The sequence below is a fragment of the Sciurus vulgaris genome, assembly GCF_902686455.1.
Source record: "Sciurus vulgaris genome assembly, chromosome: 18".
NCBI lineage: Eukaryota > Metazoa > Chordata > Mammalia > Rodentia > Sciuridae > Sciurus > Sciurus vulgaris.
In genome coordinates, this window is record NC_136479.1 from 8,331,956 (window position 1) to 8,359,778 (window position 27,823).

Here is a 27,823-nt window from a genome sequence, read left to right on the forward strand (position 1 = left end):
GAGTTTAATATTCAAGTTTTATATAACTTACTGCTACAGTAATATAAACATACAAATAAAGTATATCTTGTCATAGTAAATCCAGAAATAAAGCAAAGCTATTTTTAAAAAGTAAAAAATAGAATTGCTTGAAATTTGAAATCTGGGATGTTTTGGTTTTTATTTTAAAATTCTAGGTCAGACATTTGATTCGATATGAGATCTATAGGATAAATTACAAACTATTTGATAAAAAACTGAAAGAATTGAATGAACGCATTGGGAAGACACAGTGCAGGAATAAACATGAAGCAACAGCTGATGAACTCTTTGTAAGTTTCTGATTTCATTTGAGTCCTCTTAAAAAAGTGAAATTTGGTGATCTTATGTGTTAGGAAAGGCAAGACCTGAATTTGATTTCGGGCCACAAGTTTATTTAAGACTGTAGCACAGATGATAGAACTTACTATTTTTCAGCAATATTGTCTCTTGAGAAGTACTCAGAACTATCAGCAGCCTGTGTGGGTTGACAGGCTTAATACTTAGGCAGTCTCTTTTCTTTCCAACTACAGCCTTTCCTCTTATTTCAAGCTCCTGAATTTTTTGTTTTCTAGGGTCTCTTGTTGATTGGTGCTTTTCTTTCTTTTTTTTTTTTTTTTTTAATTAAATTTTTTTTTTATTTTTACAGACACATTTTGATTCATTGTACACAAATGGGGTACAACTTTTCATTTCTATGGTTGTACACAATGTATATTGACACCATTCATGTAATCATACATATACATAGGGTAATACTGTCTGTTTCATTCTACTGTTTTTCTTTTCCCACCCCCTCCCACCCCTTTTTCCTCTATACCATCCAAAGTTCCTTCATTTTTCTCTTCCCCCCCAACTCCCCCCATCTCGTTACATATTGTCATGCTCTTATCAGAGAAAACATTCGGCCTTTGTTTGTTGTTTTTTTTTATTTTTTGATTGGTGTTTTTATCACCATCAGTTTTATTGTGGACCAACTGAAAGATTAATTTTTTTTTTCCTTGAGACTGAGAATTGAACCCAGGGGTGCTTAAACACTTAGCCATGTGCATCCCCAGCCCTTTTTTATGTTTTATTAGAGGCAGGGTCTCATTGAGTTGCTTAGGACTTTGCTAAGTTGCTGAGGCTGACTTTCAACCTGTGATCCTCCTGCCTCAGCCTCCGGAGTCACTGGAATTACAGGTGTGTGCCACCATACCCAGCTGAAAGATTAATGTTTTTCATCTTCTGTTCTGGAATATCATAAAAGCATAAAATTTGCTTTAAATCTTTTGCTTATACAGCCTTGGGTTTTGTGGATGCATGTATTCAGTTAACCATGGATTGAAAATATTCAGGAAAAAATCTGTCTAGTGAATACATAGTCCTTTTCCTTGTAATTCCCTAAATTGTGTAGTAGTAACAGTGTGTTACGTAGCATTGACATTGTATTAGGTATTATAAGCAATCTAAAGGCAAGTTAAAGTACATACGATTTGTGGGGGTTATATGCAAATATTATGCCATTATAAGTACTTGATCATCTGCAGATTTTGGTATCTGAGGGGTCTGGGACCAATCCTGTGGATACCCTGGGGTGACTAAATAAGAATTTATTTATTTGAGTATATGCCTATGTCTCATAAGACTACTTTGGCAAATAATTTTTCTACTACCTCTATATAACATTTTAGTCCTTTGGTTTGGTGTTTACTTATTTTTCTTTCTTCCAGGCAAAAATAGCAAGACTTCAAAGACGTATTAGAACAGTATTATTATCTCAAAGGAATTGTTTGGAACCAAACACATTACCTAATAACATAGGCTGTAAGGTTGGTATAAACACCCAGGAGTTTTAATAACCTAGTTGGTCCAATAAGTAGTTGAATTATCAGAAAAGAATTTATTTTTACTAGGACATGAATTTACTTATACTTAGAATGTTATTATGAATGAATCTCTCTGGGAAAGATATGCTTATGTACCACTTGCATTTCTTTAGTTTGAAAAGTGTGAAACATACAGCAAAGTTGAAAGAATTTTTACAGTGAGTATTCGTATACTTAGCACCTAGATTTTACCTTTAATTCTTTGCTAACTTATTTTTGTCTGTATCTATTCATTCCCTGTAAGCCATGTATATTTTGTACATTCAGGATGTCAATGTATCAAAATAAACTTTGAAACATACATTCAAAATGTTACATATAAATTGATCAAGTACATTTGAGTGGCTGTTTTTGTGTGTAAGATGTATGGAGGGCCAGGGGAATACTGGGAATTGACTCCAAAAGGGCTTTACCATGGAGCCACATCTCCAGCTTTTCCAATTTTTATTTGGAGGCAGGGTTCACTAAGTTGCTTAGAGCCTCACCAAGTACTGAGGCTAGCTTTAGCCTCCTAACAGGTGTGCACCACTGTGCCCAGCTGGCGGTTTATATTTTTATATACAACTTATAATCTGTGCATGTTCACTGAATAACTTTTTCTTACAATGTATGTTAGTATTTGGCATCAAATTTATGTTAACCTCAATAAATGAATTGATTAGCATTTCCTGTTATCTGAAAGTTTGCATAAGAATTTTATTTCTCAAATGTTTGTGGACTACCTCTGAAAACCGAGCAAGGAGCTTGCTTTTGTAGGAAATCAAATGTAGTAGGTGTAGAGCAATTCAGATTTTTCTGTTCCATCTTGTATCAGTTTTGTAAGTTGTCTCTGCAAGAAATTTGTTCTTTTTGTCTAAATTGTTTAATTTGTTGATGTAAAGCTAGTCATAAAATTCCCTTATAAATATTTGTAGAGCTATAGTGATATACCATACTTCGTTTATGATACGGTTAATCTGCTTTTTTTCTTGATCAGTCTAGAGCCTTTGAAGTTTTATTCTTTTTTCTCATTGGTTTCTGTTTTTCATTTTTTCTTTACATACTTCGGATTTTTGCCTTTTTGTGTGTGTGTATGTCTGGTACTGGAGTTGAACCCAGAGGCGCTCTACCACTGAGCCACATCCCCAGCCATTTTTTACATTTTAATTTCGAGTCAGGATCTCACTAAGTTTCTGAGGCTGGCCTTGAGCTTTCTATCCTTCTTCTTTCAGCCTCTTGAGTGGCTAGGGTGATAAATGTGCACCTCTGTACCCTGCTCAGGGGATTCCTTTTTTATACATATGGTCATGGTATATAGCTGAATAGTCCTATAGTTGTCATGGAAAACAAAACTTGTAAGCAGTAGGCTTGGATTTTTATTAGGCTGAAAAGATTTCTGAGCAGTATTGAAGGAATGTTTGGAATGTTGAAGAGTATTTCTTCTAAAATTAGGAAGTTCATTGTCCAAAACACATACTTTGAAGAGAAAACGAGGAACATGATTGGACAACCTTTTGCTAGTCCCTTGGGAGGGTCAAAATGTGACAGTTCTTTGAAGTGATGTGGCATGTAACTTCAGTAGGCAGTTCCTAGGTAGGTTTAGTATGTAGGTCCTACTTTGCTCTTGTAAACTGTATTTCCAATAGCTATGTTTTCTTCCAGAGGTTTTGTGGGCTATTTGGGTTGCCTTCATTCTTCTGGCACCACTGGGCCGCCCGTTCAGTCCCTGCAGGTGCCTCCATGGTTCCCAGTGCTGGTGGATGGGAAGTTCAGGAAATGTTGGTCCATGGACACTGCCAGGCAGTGGACTGGGCTTGCTGTTGCCCTGGTGTGGAGCAGGGGTGCTGTTGATATTTGAGTAGTGCAGGCCCTACTGCTGTCCCTCATATGGGACAATGGCCATCCAGACATTGAAGTGGATTCCTCTACCTTTTCCTAAAACTGGAAGAATACCAACTGTTTTAGCTATTGATTTCCAATGTCATTAAAAACTACTCTTTACATAAACTCTGTTCATTTAATATAATAATATTGCAGAATTCTGCCTTAATGCATGTGCATTTTTTGTGCATACTGTCCCCATAGTTAGGGTTCCTGAGTTAGACAATTGGTTGATCCTTTCCAATTGGTTAATGTGCAGATATACTGTAAATGCTACTGAATGTTTCAACAGATGAATGTTTTAAACAGATTCACCAGTTGGAAAAGTGAGTTTGCAATCTGATTTATTTCTGGTCTTTATTAAAAATATAGTAGTAGTAGTAAAAAGTTTTATGTTTTATTAGTTCCTAAAAGTTGAGCTAGTAGAAATGAAATGTTGTCTAAAGTACCTGGGTATTTACTTTTCCTCCTATTCACCTAGTGTAGGAAGTTGAATGTTGAATGGTACCATCATTTTCATTTCCTTGCGGTAAAGAGTCTCTTGGCAGAGAAATCACAGTCATGGTCATTAATTGTTGAAATACAGATTATCTAATATGTTTTGTCATATGTTAGAATATTTTTCAAGTGAAATTCTGCCTGACATGAATTTTACCCACTCCTCAACTGCTTTTTCCTCCCCCATTTAACAGATTGCAAATTCAGAGACCATGAATTTGTGTCGGAGTCAAGAATCAGTTAGTGGTCCGAATGAAAGAGTGACTTCTGCGAACTGTGAATCTTCTAACACCATCAAGAAAACAAGTGAAAAGATGAATTTGTCACCGGATTGTGTTGAGTTTGTTTCTGAAAGGTAAGTATTTCTACACAAATGCAAAATTACTTTTCTAAACAAATATTTTGTAAATATATATCTATTTCTCCTTTAAGCATAAAATAACTTAAAACTTTGTATTCACGTGAACACTGTTTTGTCTGTTACAAAGTCATTGAATTGGTTCTCTAAAGGCTTTATTTTTGTTTTAATAATAGTACTAAGATTTTTAAATGGAGAGGTGACCAAGTTAATGTTTAATGAATCACCCAATATTGTTTCCAGTTCTACACGTGAGAAAATCAAGGCCCTATGAAACAGTGTTGAAAAAATCATGCCAAAGAGTTGTTAGGATTCGGAAAGAAATACCTAAAGTTAGTTCCCTTCATATTGAAAGTCATATCATGGTAACTTCAAATCAGAGTGAACAGATTAACTTATTTTTCTAATTGGGTCACAAACAACTGAGAAATTTATTTTTCTAATCTAGTCTAAAAGATTTGGGGCAAATAGGGAATAAGTTTAGTTCAATGAGGGAATTTGCTTGGTGGTCCTGACCTGGATTGATGTTCAAAGGGAGGAGTGGAGGCATATTAATAATTTCTTTTCTTATCACTGGTAACTGTCAACAGTTTTGAAACTTTATTTTATAATAGTGGCTTCCTTAGCATTCCTCCTTATGTGTTCTGTAGTTTTACTTTTTCTCCCCTATTTTTTTCTTGGTTCGTCATAATTATGTATAATGGTGGGATTCATCGTTACACGTTCTTACGTGCACACACTGTAGCAACATAATTTGGCCAATATCATTCCCCAGTATTATTTCACTTTTCCCTCCCATCCTCCTTTCTTCTGGTCCTTTTCCTCCGCTCTACTGATTTCCTTTCAGTTTTCATGAGACACCCCCCCCCCCCCCGCCACTCCACTTCATTTTCCTTTATCTAGCTTCCCCATATTAAAGAAAACAGACCACCCTTACCTTTCTGAATTTGGCCTGTTTCACTTAAGCTAATGTTCTCAAATGAAATAATTTCATTCTTTATGGCCTACTAAAACTCCATTTGTATATATATATTTTTTATATATATATATATATATATATATATATATTTAATCTATTCATTCACTGTGGGGCACCTGGACTGATTCCATAGTTTGGCTATTGTGAAATGTGCTGCTAAAAACTTGGATCTTCATGTGTTGCTGTAGTTTGCTGACTAATTCTTCAGGATAAATACTGAGGAGTGGTATAACGGGACCATAGGGTGGTTCCGTTCTTAGTCTTTTGAGGAACCTCTATACTTAGAACTGCTTTGGCTATTCTGTGTCTTTTATTCTTCCAAATGAATTTTAAGACTTTTTTTCTAGTTCTTTGAAGAATGACATTGATATTTTGATAGGGATTGCATTGAATCTGTGTCTTGCTTTTATAACATGAGCATTTTAACAATTCCGCCTATTCATGAACATGGGAGGTCTTTCCATCTTTGTATTCTCTTCAGTTCCCTTCTCCAGCGTTCTAGTTTTCATCGTAGAACTCTTTGACTTCCTTGGGTAGATCCATTCCCAGGTGTTTTATTTTTTTGATGCTATTAGGAATGGGGTTATTTTCTGGATTTCTTTCTCACTAGTTTTAGTATTGGTATATGAGAAAGGTATTGATATTTATATGTTGGTTTTTGTTTGTTTGTTTTGTGGTGTTGGGGATCGAACCCAGGGCCTTGTGCATGCTAAGCCAAACATTCTATTGCTCAGTTATGTCCCAGCCCTAAGTCTTGGCTTTTACTTGTGGATGCATGTGTTGAAACTCATAAAGTGACACAAAAAGGGGAAAATAGTGCTGATCATGGAAGTAAAAAGTGAAATAGCACTTTCTAGGCAAATATGTCCCATTTATTAGTGGCTTATATCTGTTGCATGAACAAATCCTTTTTGTTCAATACTGAAAGAAGAACCTGCAACTCTTTCAGGCAGGAGGCACTGTGAGCTCACAGTGAGTGTGCAAATAGCTGTAACATGTGATGTGACCTTGATGTCTTCAGTGTGAGTTTTATAAGACATTTAAGGAAGAAATCATAGAAGTTTTAAACACACTCTTCAAGGAATAGAAGAAAGGGAACATTCTTAAGTTTTTAATCAGAACATTCTTCATTTCTTATGTGGCTACCATAACCCTGATGATAAAATTAATTTAAATATTTTTTAGAAATGGAAATTACAGTCCCCCAGTTATACCCTCACCCTTGACTTTTTAAGATAGGGTGTCCCTAAGTTCCCCAGGCTAGCATTAAACTTTTGATCCTCCTGCCTGAGTCTCTAGGTTTATGGGTGTAGGCCACCATGCCTGGTTTGGTACAACCCAGTTTAACTCACACAATCTATTCAGACATCCTGAACAAGATATCAGTAAACCAAATTCAACAAACTATTAAAGTTTTAAGTATGACCAGACATTGTGGTACACACCTGTAATCCCAGCAGTTCTGGGTAGCTGAGGCCGGAGGATCCAAAGTTCAAAGCCAGCCTCAGCAATTTAGCAAGACCTTAAGCAACTTTGTGAGACCCTGTCTCAAAAATTAAGAAGGGCTGAGGATGTGGCTCAGTGGTTTAGCACCTCTGGGTTCAATCCCTGTTATCAAAAAAAAAGAAGAAAAAAAATTTATGTCTTGGAACTGCTGCAATGTTGGTTTAATAGTAAAAAAATTGAGCAATGTAATTTGCCAGGAGAAAAATCACAGTCAGCTAATAATATATGCAGGAATTGATATCTTTGTTTATTTTCTTTTTTTTTTGGTGCTGGCAATTAAACGTAGGGAGGGTATCACGTATGCTAAGCAAATGCTCTACCACTGAGCCACACCCCCATCCTGATGATCTGCTTTATGATTAAAATAAAGTCTTGGCAAATTCAGAATAGAAGGTAACTTTCTTACCTAATGTAGTCTACAAAAGTCCTGCAACAAATCTGATGGTGGATCATTGGAAGTGTTTTTTGAGACACAAAACAGAAGATGGCTGCTGTCAAACCACTCTATATAACACACCAAATGGCTTAACCAGTACAAGAATGCAGAAAAGAAAGAGAAGACAAAAAAGAAAAAGGATTAGTAAAGAAGGAACAATAATATTATTAGTATTTTTGGATAATTAACCTTGTATATAGGTAATCCAAAGGAACCTACAGATAGATTATTAGGATTAATTAGAGTTACAAAGGGTTTCTGAACTCATGTAAGAAACCATTTGTATTCCTGTATACCAAACACAAATAAATTTAAAAAGTAAACTTTAAAAGATAAGGCACCATTATTATAATACCAAAATATCAAATATCAAATATCTCGGAATACCTAGGAATTTAATTAGATATGCAATAACTGAAGAAAATTATAAAATATTGAGAGATACTAAAGAATTAAATGGATAAATGTACTGTTAGTGGCTTATATATAGCAGTATTATGCAATGTTTTCACTTTAGTTCACTAAATTAATTTTATTTAATAAAACTTCAGTCTGTGTTCCAGTGTGTAATTTAATGGAACTTCAGCTGATTGATTCTAAAATGTGTACGTAAATGTAATGAATCTGAAACAAAATATCCTAGAGAATCAAGAAGGAATTTGCTGTCCAATGTTGGGTCAGGACATTACAAAACTACAACAATTAGGATATAATATTGGCAAGTAACAGACAAATTGATAACAAACAAGAGTCCAGAAACCCATGATGTGTGTACATGTGACATGGTGGAGCTTGTATGGCAGTCATTTGGGAAATGACTGACGTTCAGTAAATGGTACTCTGTTATTCCTGTTGGAGGAAATATGAAACTGGGATTTTTAAAAAAATCCCATGTAAATTAAGGAACTAAATATTTAAAGGAAAATGAGATATTTAGATATTCCAACATAGAATTTTTTGTTTTGTTTTGTTTTTGATTTTGATTTTTGGTACTGGGGATTGAACTCAGGGACACTCAACCACTAAGCCACATCCCAGCCCTATTTTAGCACTTGATTTTGCTGAGCCTGGTTTTGAACTTGCGATCCTCCTAAGTCTCTCCAGCCGCTGGGATTACAGGCATGCACTACTGTGCTCAGCTTCCAACATGGAATTGTATACACAATCAAAATTAGAATGTCTTTATGAACGTAGGGAAAGATTTTTTTAAGACACAAAACTTTTTGCCATAAAAGAAAAATTGATAATACCGTAATAAAATTATTCTTCAAAGGCATTATAAAGATAGTGGAGAGACAGGCCACTGAGGGGTAGAGGATATTTGCAGCACCTATAACTTGTAGATTAGTACCCAGTGAAGAGCTTCAACAGATCAATGAGTAAAAGCCAGATAACACAAAAGAAAAAAGGGCAAAAGACTTGTATGTCCACTTCATCTAGAGAATTCCAAATGGTCAGTGAACACATGCAGAGGTTTCATCTTTATTTGTAATCAGGAATATATAAAATAAAATTATAATGTAATTCCATTTTAATCAAGTAAGGAAGAAAAAAAAAGGTTTTAAAAACCTGGCAATAACAGGTATTGGTGAGATTTTGAAATAAAGGAAATTGTTTTTATTTAGTACCTTGTTGTTGGGAATTTAATTTTTTTTAAATTTATTTTTGTTGTAAACAAATGGGATACATGTTGTTTCTGATTGTACATGGAGCAGAGGCGTACCATTTGTGTAATCATACATCTACACAGGGTAACGATGTTTGATTCATTGTTATCTTTTCCCTTCCCCCCACCCCTTCCACCTCTCTTTTCCCTCTATACAGTCCCTCCTTCCTCCATTCTTGTCCCCCTCCCCCCCATTAAGTGTCATCATCCGCTTATCAGTGATATCATTCCTCTTTTGGATTTTTGAGATTGACTTATCTCACTTAACATGATATTCTCCAATTTCATCCATTTGCCTGCAAATGCCATAATTTTATTATTCTTTATACCTGAGTAATATTCCATTGTGTATATATACCACAGTTTCTTTATCCATTCATCAACTGAAGGGCATCTAGGTTGGTTCCACAGTCTGGCTATTGTGAATTGAGCCGCTATGAACATTGATGTGGCTGTATCTCTGTAGTGTGCTGATTTTAAGTCCTTTGGGTATAGGCCGAGGAGTGGGATAGCTGGGTCAAATGGAGGGTCCATTCCAAGTTTTCTAAGGACTCTCCACACTGCTTTCCAGAGTGGCTGCACTAATTTGCAGCCCCACCAGCAATGTATGAGTGTACCTTTTTCACCACATCCTCTCCAACACCTATTGTTGCTTGTATTCTTGATAATCGCCATTCTAATTGGGGTGAGATGGAATCTTAGTGTAGTTTTGATTTGCATTTCTCTTATTACTAAAGATGTTGAACAGTTTTTCATATATCTGTTGATTGCTTGTACATCTTCTGTGAAGTGTCTGTTCATTTCCTTAGCCCATTTGTTGATTGGGTTATTTGTATTCTTGGTGTAGAGTTTTTGAGTTCTTTATAGATTCTGGAAATTAGTGCTCTATCTGAAGTATGAGTGGCAAAGATATTCTCCCACTCTATAGGCTCTCTCTTCGCATTGCTAATAGTTTCCTTTGCTGAGAGAAAGCTATTTAGTTTGGATCTATCCCAGTTATTGATTCTTGCTTTTATTTCTTGTGCTTTGGGAGTCCTGTTAAGGAAGTCTGGTCCTAAGCCAACAAGGTGAAGATGTGGACCTACTTTTTCTTCTATAAGATACAGGGTCTCTGGTCTGATTTCAAGGTCCTTGATCCATTGTGAGTTGAGTTTTGTGCAGGGTGAGAGATAGGGGTTTAGTTTCATTCTGTTGCATATGGATTTCCAGTTTTCCCAGCACCATTTGTTGAAGAGGCTATCTTTTCTCCATTGCATATTTTTGGCCCCTTTGTCCAGTATGAGAAAATTGTATTTATTTGGGTTTGTGTCCGTGTCCTTTATTCTGTACCATTGATCTACCTGTCTATTTTGGTGCCAATACCATGCCGTTTTTGTTACTATTGCTTTGTAGTATAGTTGAAGTTCTGCTATTGTGATACCCCCTGTTTCATTCTTCCTGCTAAGGATTACTTTAGCTATTCTGGGTTTCTTATTCTTCCAGAAGAATTTCATGATTGCTTGCTCTATTTCTGTGAGGTACATCATTGGGATTTTAATTGGAATTGCATTGAATCTGTATAGCACTTTTGGTAGTATGGCCATTTTGACAATATTAATTCTGCCTATCCAAGAACATGGGAGATCTTTCCATCTTCGGTCTTCCTTAATTTCTTTCTTCAGTGTTTTGTAGTTTTCATTGTAGAGATCTTTTACCTCTTTGGTTAGATTGATGCCCAAGTATTTTATTTTTTTTTTGAGGCTATTGCAAATGGAGTTGTTTTCCTCATTTCCCTTTCAGCTGTTTCATCACTTGCATATAAAAATGCTATAGATTTATGTGTGTTGATTTTATAGCCTGCTATTTTGCTGAATTCATTGATGAGGTCTAGAAGTTTTCTGGAGGAGGTTTTTGGATCCTCTAAATGTAGAATTATGTCATCTGCAAATAGTGACAGCTTAAGTTCCTCTTTTCCTATTCGTATCCATTTAATTTCTTTAGTCTGCCTAATTGCTCTGGCTAGAGTTTCAAGGACAATGTTGAATAGAAGTGGTGAAAGAGGACATCCCTGTCTTGTTCCCATTTTTAAAGGGAATGGTTTCAGTTTTTCTCCATTAAGAATGATGTTGGCCATGGGCTTAGCATAAATAGCCTTTACAATGTTCAGGTATGTTCCTACTATGCCTATTTTTTCTAGTGTTTTGAGCATGAAGGGGTGTTGTATTTTGTCCAATGCTTTTTCTGCGTCAATTGAAATAACCATATGGTTCTTATCCTTAAGTCTATTGACACGATGGATTACGTTTATTGATTTACGGATGTTAAACCATCTTTGCATTCCAGGAATGAACCCCACTTGATCGTGGTGCACAATTTTCTTAATACGCTTTTGGATACGGTTTACCAATATTTTGTTAAGGATCTTTGCATCTATATTCATCAACTATATTGGTCTAAAATTTTCTTTGCTTGATGTGTCTTTTCCTGGTTTGGGTATGAGGGTGATATTAGCTTCATAGAATGAGTTTGGTAGGGTACCCTCCTTTTCTATTTCCTGGAATACTTTGAGAAGTATTGGAATGAGTTCTTCTTTGAAGGTCTTGTAGAACTTGGCTGAGAATCCGTCTGGTCCTGGGCTTTTCTTGGATCGTAGATTTTTAATGGCTTCTTCTATTTCATTGCTTGATATTGATCTGTTTAAATCGTGTATGTCCTCCTGGTTCAGTTTGGGCAGAGCATATGTCTCTAGAAATTTGTCAATATCTTCGGTACTTTCTATCTTGTTGGAATACAGATTTTAAAAGTAGCTTCTCATTATGTTCTGTATCTCAGTAGTGTCTGTCGTGATATTTCCTTTTGCATCATGTATTTTAGTAAATTGAGTCTTCTTTCTCCTTCTCTTTGTTAGTGTGGCTAAGGGTTTATCTATTTTGTTCACTTTCTCAAAGAACCAACTTTTTGTTATGTCAATTTTTTGAATAGTTTCTTTTGTTTCAATTTCATTGACTTCAGCTCTGATTTTAATTATTTCCTGTCTTCTACTACTTTTGCTGTTATTCTGTTCTTTTTCTAGGACTTTGAGCTGTAATGTTAGGTCATTAATTGTTGACTTTTCATTCTTTTCTGGAATGCACTCCATGCAATGAATTTTCCTCTTAGTACCACTTTCGTAGTGTCCCAGAGATTTTGATATGTTGTATCATCATTCTCATTGACCTCTTAAGAATTTTTTCATCTCCTCCCTGATGTTTTTTGTTATCCATGTTTCATTCAATAGCATATTATTTAGTCTCCAAGTGTTGGAGTAATTTCCTTTTTTTACTTTGTCATTGATTTCTACTCTAGGTCCATTATGATCTGATAGAACGCAAGGCAGTATCTCTATTTTTTTGCATTTCCTAAGGGCTGCTTTGTGGCATAACACATGGTCTATTTTCGAGAAGGTTCCATGTGCTGCTGAGAAGAAAGTGTATCCGCTCATTGATGGATGGAATATTCTATATATGTCTATTAAGTCTAGGTTATTGATTGTGTTATTGAGTTCTATGATTTCTTTGGTAGGATTTTGTTTGGAAGATCTGTCTAGTGGTGACAGCGGTGCGTTAAAGTCGCCCAGAATTATTGTGTTGTGATCTGTGTGATTCTTGAAATTGAGAAGGATTTGTTTGATGTACAGGGATGTACATTGTTTGGGGCATAAATATTTACTATCGTTATGTCTTCCTGATTTATGGTTTCCTTAAGCAGTATGAAAAGTCCTTCTTTATCCCTTCTGACTAACTTTGGCTTGAAGTCCACTTTATCTGATATAAGGATGGAAACCCCCGCTTTTTTACTGAGTCCTTGCATGTGGTAGGTTTTTTTCCCATCCTTTCACCTTTAGTCTGTGGATGTCTTTTTCTATGAGATGAGTCTCTTGCAGGCAGCATATTATTGGGTCTTTCTTTTTAATCCATTCTGCCAGTCTGTGTCTTTTGATTGAGGAGTTTAGGCCATTAACGTTCAGGGTTATTATTGAGAAATGATTTGTATTCCCAGTCATTTGGCTTATTTTTGGTTTTTAAGTTGGCTCGGTTTCTCCTTTGAGTGGTTTTTCTCTAAGGTAGCTCCTCCCTTTGCTGACCTCCATTGTTGTTTTTCATTTCCTCCTCATGGAATATTTTGTTGAGAACATTCTGTAGTGCAGGCTTTCTATTTGTAAATTGTTTTAACTTTTGTTTATCATGGAAGGATTTTATTTCATCTTCAAATCTGAAGGTTAGTTTTGTTGGGTATAGGATTCTGGTTGGCAACCATGTTCTTTCAGAGCTTGAAATACGTTGTTCCAGGCCCTTCTAGCTTTTAGAGTCTGTGTTGAGAAGTCGGCTGCTATCCGTATTGGTCTCCCCCTATATGTAATCTGATGCTTTTCTCTGGCGGCCTTCAAAATCCTATCTTTATTTTGAATGTTAGGCATTTTCATTATAATGTGCGTTGGTGTAGATCTGTTGTGATTGTGTGCATTTGGTGTTCTGTAAGCCTCTTGTATTTGATTTTCCATTTCATTCTTCAGGTTTGGGAAATTTTCTGATATTATTTCATTGAATAGGTTGTTCATTCCTTTGGTTTGTGTTTCTGTGCCTTCCTCAATCCCAATAATTCTTAAATTTGGTCTTTTCATGATGTCCCATAGTTCTTGGAGATTCTGTTCATGATTTCTTACCATCTTCTCTGTTTGGGCGACTTTATTTTCAAGATTAAATATTTTGTCTTCATTGTCTGAGGTTCTGTCTTCCAAGTGGTCTAGTCTGTTGGTGATGCTTTCCATTGAGTTTTTTATTTGGTTTATTGTTTCCTTCATTTCAAGGATTTCTGTTTGTTTTTTTTTTTTTTTGAGAATCTCTCTTTGTTGAAATGATCTTTTGCTTTCTGCAGGTGCTCTTTCAGCTTATTGGTATTATCATTCATTGCCTGCATTTGCTCTCTTATCTCATCCTTGCTTTGCGAATCATCTTAATCATGTATAATCTGAAGTCGTTTTCTGACATTTCTTCTAACATACTGTCATTGGATTCTATTACTATAGAATCTAGATTTCTTTGGATCATTTTCTTCCCTTGTTTTTTCATGTTGTTCATGTTATCTTCCCCTCTAGCAGTGCAGATCAGGGGTATTGCTGATCTCCCCCTATAGGCTTATAGTGGCCCTATAGGTTTCCAAAATCCTTTCTTTAAGGGGAGATCAATATTAGCAGTGCCCAAATCAGACACTATGCAATCCTAGACCAAATAGCCCCTATGGGGACAATAACAAAATTGTCATAATAAACAAAATGAGTTCAAATGTTATCTTTGGTAAAACAAACAGGTTTGCACTAAGGTCTGCAGTTTCTAATGGAGGACAAAGAGGATGCAGAGGGATGTAGAATAAGGCTGTTAATGGGATAAGAAAAGAATATACAGAAGTTCTAGAAAATAGAAAGGGTGAGAGTGTAATCAAAGGAAATCGAATGTTAGCATGCAAATAAGGGAGAAAGAGACTCTGAGGGAACAGGTAAACAAAAGAAAGCAAGAAACGTAAAGAAATAAAAAGTTAAATTTTTTTTAAAAAGGAGAAAAAAGAATAACAGTCATATACTAATGAAACCTCCCAGTGTTCTGTAGCCTCATGCATGAGAGGTAGCTGACAATGAGCTTCAAGCCTCCAGCAGGCTTCTCAGGATGGGATTTGCCCCACCCGAAGATTGGAGCTACGGCTTCCAGGATTATCTAAGATGGCTGCTCTGGCTTCCAAATGTGTTGGCAAATGGGGAGCTGCAGCTCAGGGGTGGACGTGGTCAGCTGGAGGAACTGGAGACAGGATGCAGTTGGTCCGGCAAGGGTCCTGGAGGTCGGGTGTGTTTGGTGTGGTTGTGGGATCCAGAAGGCCGGGTGCAATCAGTCAGTCTGGGTTCCCGGTGATAGGGCACAGTCAGTTGGTTTGGGGGTCCTGGTGGCCAGGAGCAGTCAGTTGATGTGAGGGCCCCAGAGGCAGGGAGTGATCGGTCGGGCTGAGGGATCTTGGAGACGGGGCTTAGTCAGTCCGGCCAGGGGTCCTATGGGGCCTGGCTGTTGTCTCAAAATGGCGGCAGCCATATGTAATCAAACCTGCAGGTACTGTAACAGTGAACTTCCAGGCGACCGCAGGCAGCTGGTTCTCCACTGGCGGTCTGGGGTCAGACTGCTGGCAGCTGTTATTTCAGCCACTCTGGAGGCTGAGGAGGCAGATAAGGAGTTTGAGGCCAGCCTCAGGATCTTAGCAAGCCTCTGTAATCCCACTTGCTGGGGAGGTTGAGGCAGGAGGATCACAAGTTCCAGGTCAGCCTGGGCAACCTTGTGAGACTCTATTTGGTTTTCTCTGTCCTGTGCTTAAACCTCCGGAGCTCCGCGGACCGAGGCTGCGATAAATCCCCGCAAGCAACCTCCAAGCTCACACACTCTGGCAAGTCTCAGCCGTCGCCGCGGCTGTGCTGGTGGCAGCAACTCCTCCCTCTGCTTCAGGAATTTAAATTTATATAGTACTCGAGAGAAAAAAATTGGCATTATCTAGAACTAATGGAACAGCTGATTGTTCTTTAACCTAGCTGTCCCATCCCTTGATGCATACTCAGTTAGAAATGTGTACACATATGTGATAGGATACATGTTAGAAGCATTTCCCATAATAGCCAAAAACTGGAAGGAAAAAGTCCCTCTATAGTTAAAAGGAAATCACAGTAAATCCAGACAGTGAAGTGCCGAGCATTAAGGAAAATGAAGGAACAGCAGTCACGTGAACAGTATGAGTTACTTCCACAAAACCCTTTTTGAAAAGCAGACATCAAAGCTTACGTCTCCATCCATGTAAATGAAGTTCAAAAATAACCCAACCCCAAAGCATTTTAAAGATTCAGATCTAGATGGTAAATCTAAAGTGTAAAACAGATTAATACTGTAGTGGTGTCTATGGGAGAATTTTATTACATGGGATAGGGGCATATGGGTTTCTGAAGGGCTGATAATTTAAATTTTATTTGGTGGCTACATGGATGTTAGGCTTTAATTATTAAATATAACATGTATTTTTAACCTAATATCTTTTAATCAGAACAGTCACATTAACTATGTTTATTGTGACCTCACTGATATATGGCATTTATAATTACCATCTTACTACTTGTTTTCTGTCAGTCTTGTCTCTTATGGTTCTTTCCCCCTGTTTGTTTGGCTTTTCATTTTAACCCTCTTTTGAATCTATTCTCCATTCCTTAGCAGTTATACATATTTGGGGTTCCTTTAAAATTAATTATCTTAAATATATGGATGCTTGCTTGATTCATTTTCTACTGTAATATGGAGTATTAGCATTGAAGTATTACATGAAGTCCATTTACCATTTTGTAGTCACTGGCTTGACCTTTGAACACTAAATGTGTTTAATGCTATCCCATCTTTTTATGTCTTCCTGCATTTTAATTTTACAATATTTTAGATCCCATAAGACGATGTTATTAGCATTTTATAATGTTATTTATTTGGTGTTATCCCCTTCCCTCCTCCCCCATGGTGTTGGGGATTGAACCCAGGGGCCTTGTACCTATTAGATTGGCACTCTACACTGAGTTACACTCTCAGCCCTGAGTTGCTCTCTATTTCTTTTCTGTATTTCTATCTTTATATCTGGGGTTAAATTTTTTTCTTCCCCATGAAGAACACTTATTTTTCCTTCCTTCCTTCCTTCCTTCCCTCCCTCCCTCCCTCCCCTCCCCTCCCCTCCCCTCCCTCCATCTTTCCTTTCTTGTTCTATTGAGAATAAATTCTGTCAATTTTTATCTGAAAATAACTTGCATTTTTTTATTTTTTAAGAATATTTTAACCTGGATATAGTATTGTTAGGATCAGTTATTTTCTTTGAGTGCTTTGAAGAGGTCATTACATGTAATTCAGACTTTTATAATTGCTACTGAGTTTTCCACATCAGTCCTTCTTGCTTCTTTGAAGGTAATGTTCTAGTGGGGTGGTATGTGTTTTTGTTTTGTTTTTTAATTTATACTGATTGTGGCTCATAATTCTTGCGTCTGTGGCTTGGTATCATCTAGTTTGCTAATTCTTGGCCATTATCTCATCAGGCATTGATTCTGTGTCCTTCTGTATCTTTCCTTTGTCTGCTGTTCCAATGTTATGTTTTTCTGTATATCCTGTCTTTTCTGCTTTTCATACTTTGCTCAGAATATTTTCTCTTATGTTCCAGCTTATTCATCCTCTCTTCAAACACCCTATATTCAATTCTTAGTTTCAGGGCCGGGACTGTAACTCAGTGCTAGAGTACTTGTCTATCATGTGTGAGGCCCTGGTTTCAGTCCCTAGTATTGCAAGAATTAATCAAAGTCAATCTTACTTTCAGTTTGTGTATTTTTCAGTTCTTCCATTTCCATTGGATTATTTTATATAGAGTCAAGTTTCTGGTGAATTTTTTATCCTGCCAATCCATGCATTCATTATTTTAGTCTGTTTCCTGGTGTACATCTGATGACTGTCCTGGGGCACTTTGAGTGATATTTCTGTTTGCCATTTATCATTTTTGTCCTGTTTCTTAGTACATCTGTTGATTTTTTTTTTTTTTTTTTTTGTATCTTGTATATTGTGTGTTGGAAATTTTAAAGACTCTGAATAATGAATAATGAGGCTCTGAATCCTTCAGACTGGATTCTCCCTATGTTTGGAAGGCAGGAGAGAGGCTTGGCACCTGTGATGGATTTTTAAATATGTCCACAAATGTTTTGATACTTCTCTTTATTTTCATTTTGGGCTATACTTAGTGACTCACTTTTAGTGAATGGAATATGACAGAAATGACATTGTTGACATAATAGACATTAAAGACATCATAGCCTACTTACTTTCTCATTGATTACTTGCTGTCATGTCACAAGGACATCGAGCAGAGTTCCACATAGTGAGGCATCCTGCCAAGAGCTTTGTGAACTAGTTGTTTTGTTGGTGGTGTTTGCTGAGTTTTTTTGTGCTAGAGATTGAGCCCAGGGATGCTTAACCCTGAACTATATCCCCAGTCCTTTTTTAAAATTTTGATCTCACTAAGTTGCTGAAGACCTTGCTTAATTGCTGAGGCTGAACTCAAACTTGGGATCCTCCAGCCTCAGCCTCTGGAGTTGCTGAGGTTACAGGTGTGTACTGACTGCCCTGCCTGGCTCTAAACAAACTGTATTGGAAGCAGATCCTTCAGCCCTGGTCAGACTTTCAGATGACACCAGCTCATGCCAAAATCCTCAAGAGAAAACTTCAACTAGAATTCCTAAACTATATTATTCTCTTCTTATGTACCCACAGAAACCAGGATAATTTAAAAATTTTTTTTCTTTCCTTAAAAAACTTATTCTAAATAGTTTTTCAAGTTGATCAAGCATGATGAGGGCTCCATCATAGGTATTCTACATATCAGTTTATATTCTTTATATACACATGAAATGATCATTAAAAGAAAGCAAATAAGAAATGCATGGTTCTCCATATTATTATCCTGATGCTGGTGAAAGCCAGGAGGTTTTGTAATTGTTGTTCTCTGGTGCCCTAGAATGGAATTAGTGCTGTTAATAGCTTTCTATGTCTATAGCATTGGTTAGATTTAGAAGTTTAAGCACTTTTCATTTTAGAATGTGAAGAACATTGAAAAGACAGTAACAACTGACCTGCAGAAGCTAGTAGAAGACAAGGATTATGACTGTAATACCTATTTGATGAAGAAGAATCTTGATTAAAAATAGGAATGCCTTTACGTGTAGTCCTTGCCAAAGATGAAGATTAAGCACGATGGTCTAAGGCACCAAGAACAGACCATTTAACAAATATTGATTGAACAAAATGTTAATACTTCCTAAAAAGTCTTAAATTGAATTTCATATGAATTTTTTTGAATTTTTTAGATGTTGATAAACCTTTATTTTATTCTTTTATTTATATATATGTGGTGCTGTGAATTGAACCCCGTGCCTCACACATGCTAGGCAAGCACTGTGCCACTAAGCCAGAATCTGCCCAAGTAAGTGCTTACAGAGAGAGAGACAAAAGGAGGGAAAAGTTACCAGCTACAGTATTTTAAGAAATTTCCTACTGTTTTGCATGTGCTTCTTCCTACTCATTCTTTTTTTAAAAATATTTTTTAGTTATGGATGGACACAGTATCTTTACTTATTTTTATGTGGTGCTGAGGATCGTAGCCAGTGCCTCACACGAGGCTAGCTCTCTACCACTGAGCTATAGCCCAAACCCTTTCAACTCATTCTTTATTGAAATTCATGTAATTTTAATAATAAATTTTTACTTCTTTTCTAGTTAAAGCCAAAGCAAAGTTTTTGCCCCAAAATACTCAGCTAGTAAGTGGCATAGCCATAATTTAGATCCAGACATTGTCTCTAGAACTCTGCATTCTTAACTACTATATTATTATAACGTTGTCTGAATAAATTAATTAGTTATATGCAAAAAATTTTCTTCAAGATAAAATCTAAGCAGCAGGTCATGCTAGGCTGACTTATCAGAACTCTGAGGTAGGAAGATCACAACGTTCAAGGCCAGCCTGCACAACTTAGTGAGACCTGTCTCCAGAAAAAATTAAAAGGGCCAGGGATGTAGCTTAATGTTAGAGTCCTTGCCTAGAAATTATGAGGTCCTATGTTTGAGCCTCAGCATGGGGGAAGAAACATTAGGCACATTTCCACTACTGTGACGATCATCAGTTTACCCATATCCTTGGAATATGGTTTATTAAAAAAGAACTGTTGTTAGCAGCAGTCAGTAGAACAGTTATATGAAAATCAGATATCATTAAGCAAATTGTAGTGAGATACCATTTAGACTGTCCTTTCATTTTCAGATTTATAGATGAATTTCTTAGGATAAGCATTAATAGCTCTATAGACTCAAGTGTTAGATAGGTTGATGAATTTTTGCAAAGTAAACAAACCAAGAAATGCCAAGGACATGTTGTCTGCTTTGTGCCTTCTCTGCCAGTGACCAGTCTCCCCACTCCCACATGGACTTAAGTAGCCACCCCCTCTATTTTAAATTGTTTCTGCTTGCTTTTCACACTTATGTATGTGGAGTCAGACAGCAAACTCTTGAGTGTTGCTGCTCTTGCCTACATTGTGTTGTGAGATCCTTCCACTGTTGCTTGGCAGCAGTAGTTTGCCCATTCTCATTGTTGTATTCTGTCCATTGTATGAATATACCACAATCATTCAGTCCACAGGCACTGGAATTGCTTTCAGGTTGGGGAAATTATAAGTAGTGCTGCATGAACATTCTTTTACATGTCTTTTCATGAATACACATATGCACTTCTATTGAACATATTCATGGAGCCTCATAGGCTATGTGTATTTCTAGATTTGATAGATATTGCCAAGCAAAGAAGTTGCATTAAGTTGTACTCCCACAGCAAGTACATGAGATTTTTGTATTGCATGTCCTTGCCAACACTCCGTGTTATGGGGTGCAACTTAAGAACAGACCAATCACCACTGAGAAGTCCAAATTTGAGAGTCTTTATTAAGCTGATCAGCTGACTGTCTCACACAATACCCCAAAAAATGGCTATTGGGAGAACAGCCCCAACCACAGGGTTGTAGGGGTTCTTATACCAAAAATCACATCATCATAAGTGTCTGTTGCTATGATTCGAAATTACAAACTAACATCATGAGATGATCGACAGAGGGAGAAGTGTGTCAAAATGACCCTTACCTAGGTACAAAAGAAAGGTTACTAACATCCACACAATCAGTGTTCACATGGTATATTGTTTAGGAACAATAGGAATCAAAAGAGAGCAATCTTTCTTTACATAGGAATTGTCATTCTGTATTGTTAAACATGTCACACTAAGTAAGTGATGATGGGTACAGAGGCAAGGTGTTCCCATGGGAGAAGCTTATTTCCTGCATAATATGGAATCTCAGCAAAATGGAGTCTGTTTAGTCATTTCCCTTAGGGTCTGGCCTATAACATTCTCATCAAGCCAGATCTGTCAGCCCATCACACTTAGTATAATCTGTCTCTGATTTTAGATATAATAGTAAATGACACCACAAAATGGTCTTTGTTTTTCCTTCTAATAATGAAACTAAGCACACAGTCTCATATTTGTTAGCCACTTGGATAGCCTTCATGAAGTGTAAGACTTGCTTCATTTCATCTTGAGTTACCTATCTTTTTTCAAGTTTATTTTCTGATATATTTAGTATGAATATCTTTCCAGTCCCTAAGTCTCTTTCCTTCCTTAATAATGTCTGTATTAAACTAACTGCACTTAATTTCAGTGTATCCCTCTGTTCATGGATTCTACTTTTTTTGATGAATGCTGCATCTGTTTTAATTATCTGCACCATTTTTTCCTTCATATTTTTAGTGCGTGGGTATATTTCACTGGGGATTGAACCTAAGGTTTTTTGCATGCTAGGTGAGCTCTCTACCACTGACCTATATCCCCACATCTTTATTTTATTTTGAGACAGGATTTTACTAAGTTGTTTAGGCTGCCCTTGAATTTATAATCTTCCTGCCATAGCCTCTGAGTAGCTGGGGATTATAAGCATATAGCACCATACCTGGCTTCCTTCCGTATTTTAAAACTATTAATCATAGTTATTTTAATACCCTTGTTTTATAATTCTATTATTGAATCACCTATGTATCTGTTTCTTTTCTTTTTCCGTCAGTGTCCAGTCATTTGATTCTATCTATTGGCATACTTGATAATTCCTGAATTTGTTAAGGCTCTATATGATAACATTTTGGTGTAGACCCATTCATCCTTTCCTCTGCTTGTCAAATAGAATATGGTCTAATCACCTCGTCTACTTGAGACTTGTTGCAATCTTGGTGAGTCTTTTCCTACTTCTCATTCACTGTGGTTCCTGAGACTTAGTCTTTCATGGATTGCATCTGGAAGCTCACCAGGACGCCCTGATCTTCCTGGGTGTCAGCCTGAATATTTAGCTCCTACACACAGTGTCTTAAACACACATATGTGCTCTCTGCACATAGTTTCTTATACTCCTAAATAGCATGATAGTATTAGCAATTAAAGAAAAATTTAATGAAGAATTTTGAGATGGATAAGGGATTTTGACTATAGTATAATGAACCTCTGAGAACTACTTGAAATTTAGATAAGAATATTGATTTTGTTTCTTAGAAATAATAGCGATTGTTAGAATCTCTCATTGATAAATTTGATATAAAAATTGTTAAATCCACATTTTGAAATTGCATAAAAACAGTTCATTTCACAGATGAAAATAAATATGTAGAAAAGTTCTGCTTCTGCCCATGAAACATGGTAAAAGATTGGTTCCTGTAGCCATTAAACAACTTGAAAAACAGTCTAAAAGAGAAAAAAGAATTATGTCAGGACTCTGTTCAATGAGGATCTGAAGTTTCTTTTCCTTGAGATGAGGGAAACAATGAAATGAACCCTATCACAGGCTTATTGCCTGGGGGCGTTTCCAGGTCAAAGAGCAGGGAGGAAGAATCAGAGTTTAGTAGTCCTTCTGAGTTTAGACTACTTGAGATTGGAGAGTCTTGAGTTGGCTAGAATTTGTGAAGAAGAAAGTGCACAGTAGAGCTCTGAAGATCTGTGAAGGTGATTTCTTGAATCATTGCCTAAATACGGTTCCATGCATAAAGGAAGAAATAACATGAGGCAGAAGAAAGAAGCATTGGAAAGAAGAACAAACAATTTCTGAAAGTATTTTGATTTCCCACTGACTAAAATGAAGAGACTCTAAGGAGCAACAAATAAAGTCCACAGATGGATGGTTATAGTCATCCCTAGACTAAAGACTGCAAAGGACCTCATCCTAAAAAAACCAAAGGCAAATGTCAAAAGATTCAAAATAATCCCAAGAAGTTTAATTGCATGCCAGAAGAAAATCCAACACTGAAGGAATGAAACAACATGCCTCACCCAACAGCACACATCTACTTAAAATATTGCCCGGAATGCAAAGCTGCAAAAATGTGACCCATTAACAAGGAGAAAACTGAGTGATAGACCTGGAAACAATATATTTGATGGATTCAGCAGACAGTGCCATAGAAGAGCTATTAGTTTTCTCTCCATGTTCAACAGTATAGAGAAAAACGTGGAGATGTAAGAAATGGAAGATATAAAAAACACAAGCTGAACTTATAGAAATGAAGAAGACAGTAACTCGAAAAGTAGTTTTTGTTTTAAAAATCAATGAAGTAGGAATGGAAACTGTTCAAACTAAAGCATGAAGAGGAAAAAGACAGAAAAAGCAAAACAGAGCATCAGAGGAAAATAGAATCTGGCACCTGTATACATGTTTTTGGAGTATCACTAAGGCAGGAGCAGGAAAGATATTCTGAGATACAGTGTCTGATGGAAACATTAAACCCATTAAAAACAAAACAAAACCAAAAAAAAGCTAACAGACTCCAAGCAGAAGAAACATAAAAACCATGCAGTGACATCCTGTCCCACATTTCAGATTGCTAGAAGTCTGTAAAGAAAAAACTTTAAATGCAACCAGGGATAAAAGACATCACATAGAAAGGAACAAAAATTTAGAGTATTAACTGACTTGTTGATGTAAGCTACGCAAACTATTGAAATGGAGAAATATCCAAAAATCTCAAAAGGTAAAGCAAATTGCCCATTTAAAATTTTATATCTGTGAAAATAATCTTTAAAAGCACAGGGGAAAAACATACATTTTTTTAAAAACTAAAAAAAAGTGGGAAAATAGATAATGAGCATACCTGGACTACACGGAATTTTAAAGGAAGTTCTTCAGGCAGGAGGAAAATAGTACTGGAGAGGAATTTAGGTCTATGTAAAGTAATGTAAACTTCCAGAAATAGTAAATATGCGGAAGTAGAAGTATTTTTTTATTTCTGTGCATGTATTTCTCTGAAGTATTTTTGTATGCAATTAACAATTGGAAGTTACAATACCATCACAGAATGTGGTGCACTTGGGGTAGACCGAAATATGTATAAAACCTAACTTAAGACTACAAAGTGTGCTGGGAATGCAGCTTGCGGGAAGAGTGCTTACCTAGCTTGTGTAAGGCCCTGGGCTGATTCCTGGCACTGCAAAAATAAAGATAGATAGAAGAGAGACTACAAAATTTTAATTTTTTTTTTTTTTTTTTGTGGATTGAACCTAGGGCCTTATGCCCTGGGACCTGTATCCCCAGCCCCAAAATAGTTCGGAATATTGTAAATAAATGGTGGGAGGATATGCCACACTTCTGAATCATTATCAAGAGAATTCATTATTAATATGACACCCCACCCAATTGTTCTGTTCATGGAGTGCAATCCCAAACTCCCAGCAGGCTTCATTCTATAAAGTAACAAACTGGTTAAAAACTTACATGAAACTCACTGATCTTTCCCTCAGTTTTACATGCTAGTAGTGGATAACATTAATCTTGAATCTCTTGGCGTCTCTTCCATTAAATTGGAATTGCTTTCTCATAGTTTGTATTAGAAAGATGTCCGATATACTAAAGCAAAAAAAAAAAAAAAAAACTTACATGAAACTCAAAAAAACCCAGATGAGTAACAGTGTTATAAAAGAACAAAGCTGGCAGAGTTCGGTACCTGAGTTCAGGACCTGCTGTAAAGCTGCAGCAGTGAAGGCAGCGGCATTGGTCTAAGGGTAAGTATGCAGCTCAACCGACAGGCGAGGATATATGCCGGTTCCAGCTACTGGTTTACTAGAAAGGTACCAAGGTAATCGAATAGGGTAAAGATTTTCCTGTCTACAGATATGGCTGGAATAACTTGAGGGGAAAAAATAAACCTCAACTCTTCACACCATATATAAAAATTAACTTAAAATGAATCCTAGACCTAAATACAAATGCTAAAAATATAAGACATGTACAAGAGAATTGTATAATCATGCTGCAAAATTCTTCCAGCATCTTAATTAGCTTAATGCAGTTTGCCTCAAAGTTTTCTTAAGAAAATTCTGGTTTAAAATGTTGAACTCATGGAAGTAGAGTTAGGGTCAAAAGGTTAGTATAAGATGTTCTGGCGCAGAACCATACACATCATCAGTCACCATACTTGCCTGAGTTTAGAACATTTTTGGTAAATTATGGCTATAATATAGAGTAGCTGCTCTTACTTTTGAAATAACTTTATTATAGTCCTGCATCTTCAAGAATCAGAAGTGTCTTTATGAGGCTTAATGGGTTTCTTTCAGTTATGTGTTTCATTTTTATGAAAGTAACTATATGTACTGGAGTGATAATTATATATTTATGTATATAGTATCTTTATGGAGTCTTTTTTTTTTTTTAAGAAGTTTATTTTTTTCAGATGTCGATAGACCTTTATTTTATTCATTTATGTATATGTGGTGCTGAGAATCGAACCCAGTGCTTCACATGTGTTAGGCAAGTGCTCCACCACTGAGCCTCAGCCCCAGAGCTATTTGGAGTCATTTGGAATAGATCCCTGCTTTTTTTTGTTTTTTGTTTTCTCTTTTTGTGCTGGGGATTGAACCCAGAGACACTTAACCACTGAGCCACATTCCCAGCCTTTTTTTGTATTTATTTAGAGACAGGGTCTCACTGAGTTGCTTACATCCCTACTAAGTTTAATGGGTGTTTTGTATTGGAGTTCAGTGTACTTTTGGTCCTATAAATGAATTGGGAATCCTGGAGTTCCTTACGTACTTGACTTTCATTGCCCCTGCCAATGGTTCAGTTAAAACATGTTATGAAATAATAAAGGAATTCTAACCACTAATTGCACGTTTAAGCCTGGTAATGCATGTTTAGTTTTATTTTTGTTTTTAATTTTTTTATCATTTTAGTAACAATGATGATGTTATGTTGATTTCTGTGGAAAGTCCTAATTTGACAACTCCAGTTACATCAAATCCAACAGGTATCTTAACTTGATTAGAATATGATCTATCAAATCAGAAAGTTTAAATATTTGTTTAAAAAATTGAATACTAACCTTTTTCTAAAATAAAACCTGTCTTTGCTGAAAATGTTCTGATATCTGTATGATTAATAATCCCTAAATATGATTCCTAATGTAATTGATATTTCTTTTTAATCTTATGTTTTATCAAATTGTAGCCTTTTGTTTCTTTACTGCTTTTCTAATTATCTTACAAGTTACAAAATTACTTTCAGGTATATTATTAATTGTTTGCCTGAGCTTCTGTTACTGCTGGTGGTGTTTTGTTTCCTGTCTTTTCACCTATTAGGTTATCTTATAGTTTATTCTATATTTCAAGTTTATCACCTTCATTTTTTAACTTCTTTTTGTTTTGTAATACTTCTTTTCCTTTAGAGTTTGTGTCTTATTATACTTTGTAAGAAACTTATAGGCTTCATTGATAAATTTCTCTAAACATAGCCATCTTTTTCAACCCATAATTTCTTACTCAAAATTCCTTGTTTTTGCTTCATGTTTCACTTTATTCGAGTAGTTAATCTCAAAAAACTTGACCTCCATTTATGAAGCTACTTAATTGTCTCCTCAATTTGTATATCAAAGAGCTACAAAAGATGCTAAGTATTTAATTGAGGCTTCCAACTGGTTCCAGAAAGAATGCTCCTCATTCATCTCAGGCAATCTATTTTAACAATATTATGGATTTAAAAATAGTTGCTGCTGGGTGTGGTGGCACATGCCTGTAATCCCAGCTCCTTGGGAGGCTGAGATAGGAAGATGGCAAATTCCAGGTCAACCTGGACAAGATTAAAATTTGTAAAGGGCTGGTGATGTAGCTCTGTAGTAGAGTGCTCAAATAACTTGTGTATAAGGCCCTGGGTTCAATCCCTAGTATTAAACAATAAAGAGTTACATATTCAAGCTTACTTTTTCAAATGCTGAAATAATTTCCAGAGCTAATAAGGTTGTGAAGTTACAGAAAGAAAAGATTCTCTTAACACTAGATCATCAGTTTGGGGAATAGGTAAAGTCAGTAGAATTACTTTTTATGGTTACATAATTAACAGTTAATTAGCACCCCCATTATTTCATAATTCATATATTAATGAATTAAGCCCATAAATTATTAAGGCCATAAATGTTTAATAGTTCAATAAACTTATCAAATGCATTCATTTTAATAATTTTATTTCAGATATTAGAAAAATTACATCAAGAAATTTCAACAATTCACCTAATGCTGTAGCGGAAGTCAGGGTGGGTAATAATCATTGTTTATGACTGTTTACTTAAATTATACTTTGTTTTGGGATCTTTAATGTTAATTTATGACTGTTTACTTAAATTATACTTTGTTTTGGGATCTTTAATGTTGCTGTGCATTAGACACCTTAGTTTTGTCATTGAGTCTTTTGCTAGTTCATGGGAAATGGGGTGGTATCTTCAGTGGACCCTCCCCCACAATACCTTCATTTGTGTGTGTATGCATGTGTGTGAGACAGAGAGAAAGAAAGAGACAGAAAGATGGACATACACACAAATTAATATCCAACTAGTTCACATAGTCAGGTTCCAGTCCAGCTTACACTCTGAATGACAGACAGCTAATGATAAACATATTTCCTAACCATACCCATTTACCAGTTCATTTGGATTCTTAAGCATATTCTCAGAAACGATGCAGTATT

General features: G+C 36.1%; 1 protein-coding gene across 10 annotated transcripts in view; it reads left to right on the forward strand.

Annotated features, from left to right (window-relative positions):
* The window catches only part of ATF7IP2 (activating transcription factor 7 interacting protein 2), a 61,563-nt gene that overhangs the window by 26,630 nt on the left and 7,110 nt on the right, over positions 1-27,823 (forward strand). For 9 of the 10 annotated variants that reach the window (XM_079121609.1, XM_079121608.1, XM_079121611.1 and 6 more), the window contains 5 exons: positions 177-311; positions 1,731-1,829; positions 4,439-4,599; positions 26,041-26,114; positions 27,331-27,392. In XM_079121609.1, the coding sequence (XP_078977735.1) occupies positions 177-311; positions 1,731-1,829; positions 4,439-4,599; positions 26,041-26,114; positions 27,331-27,392 (531 nt within the window). Of the gene's footprint in view, positions 1-176; positions 312-1,730; positions 1,830-4,438; positions 4,600-26,040; positions 26,115-27,330; positions 27,393-27,823 lie in introns of those variants that run through there. The other variant, XM_079121604.1, reaches the window with a different exon arrangement.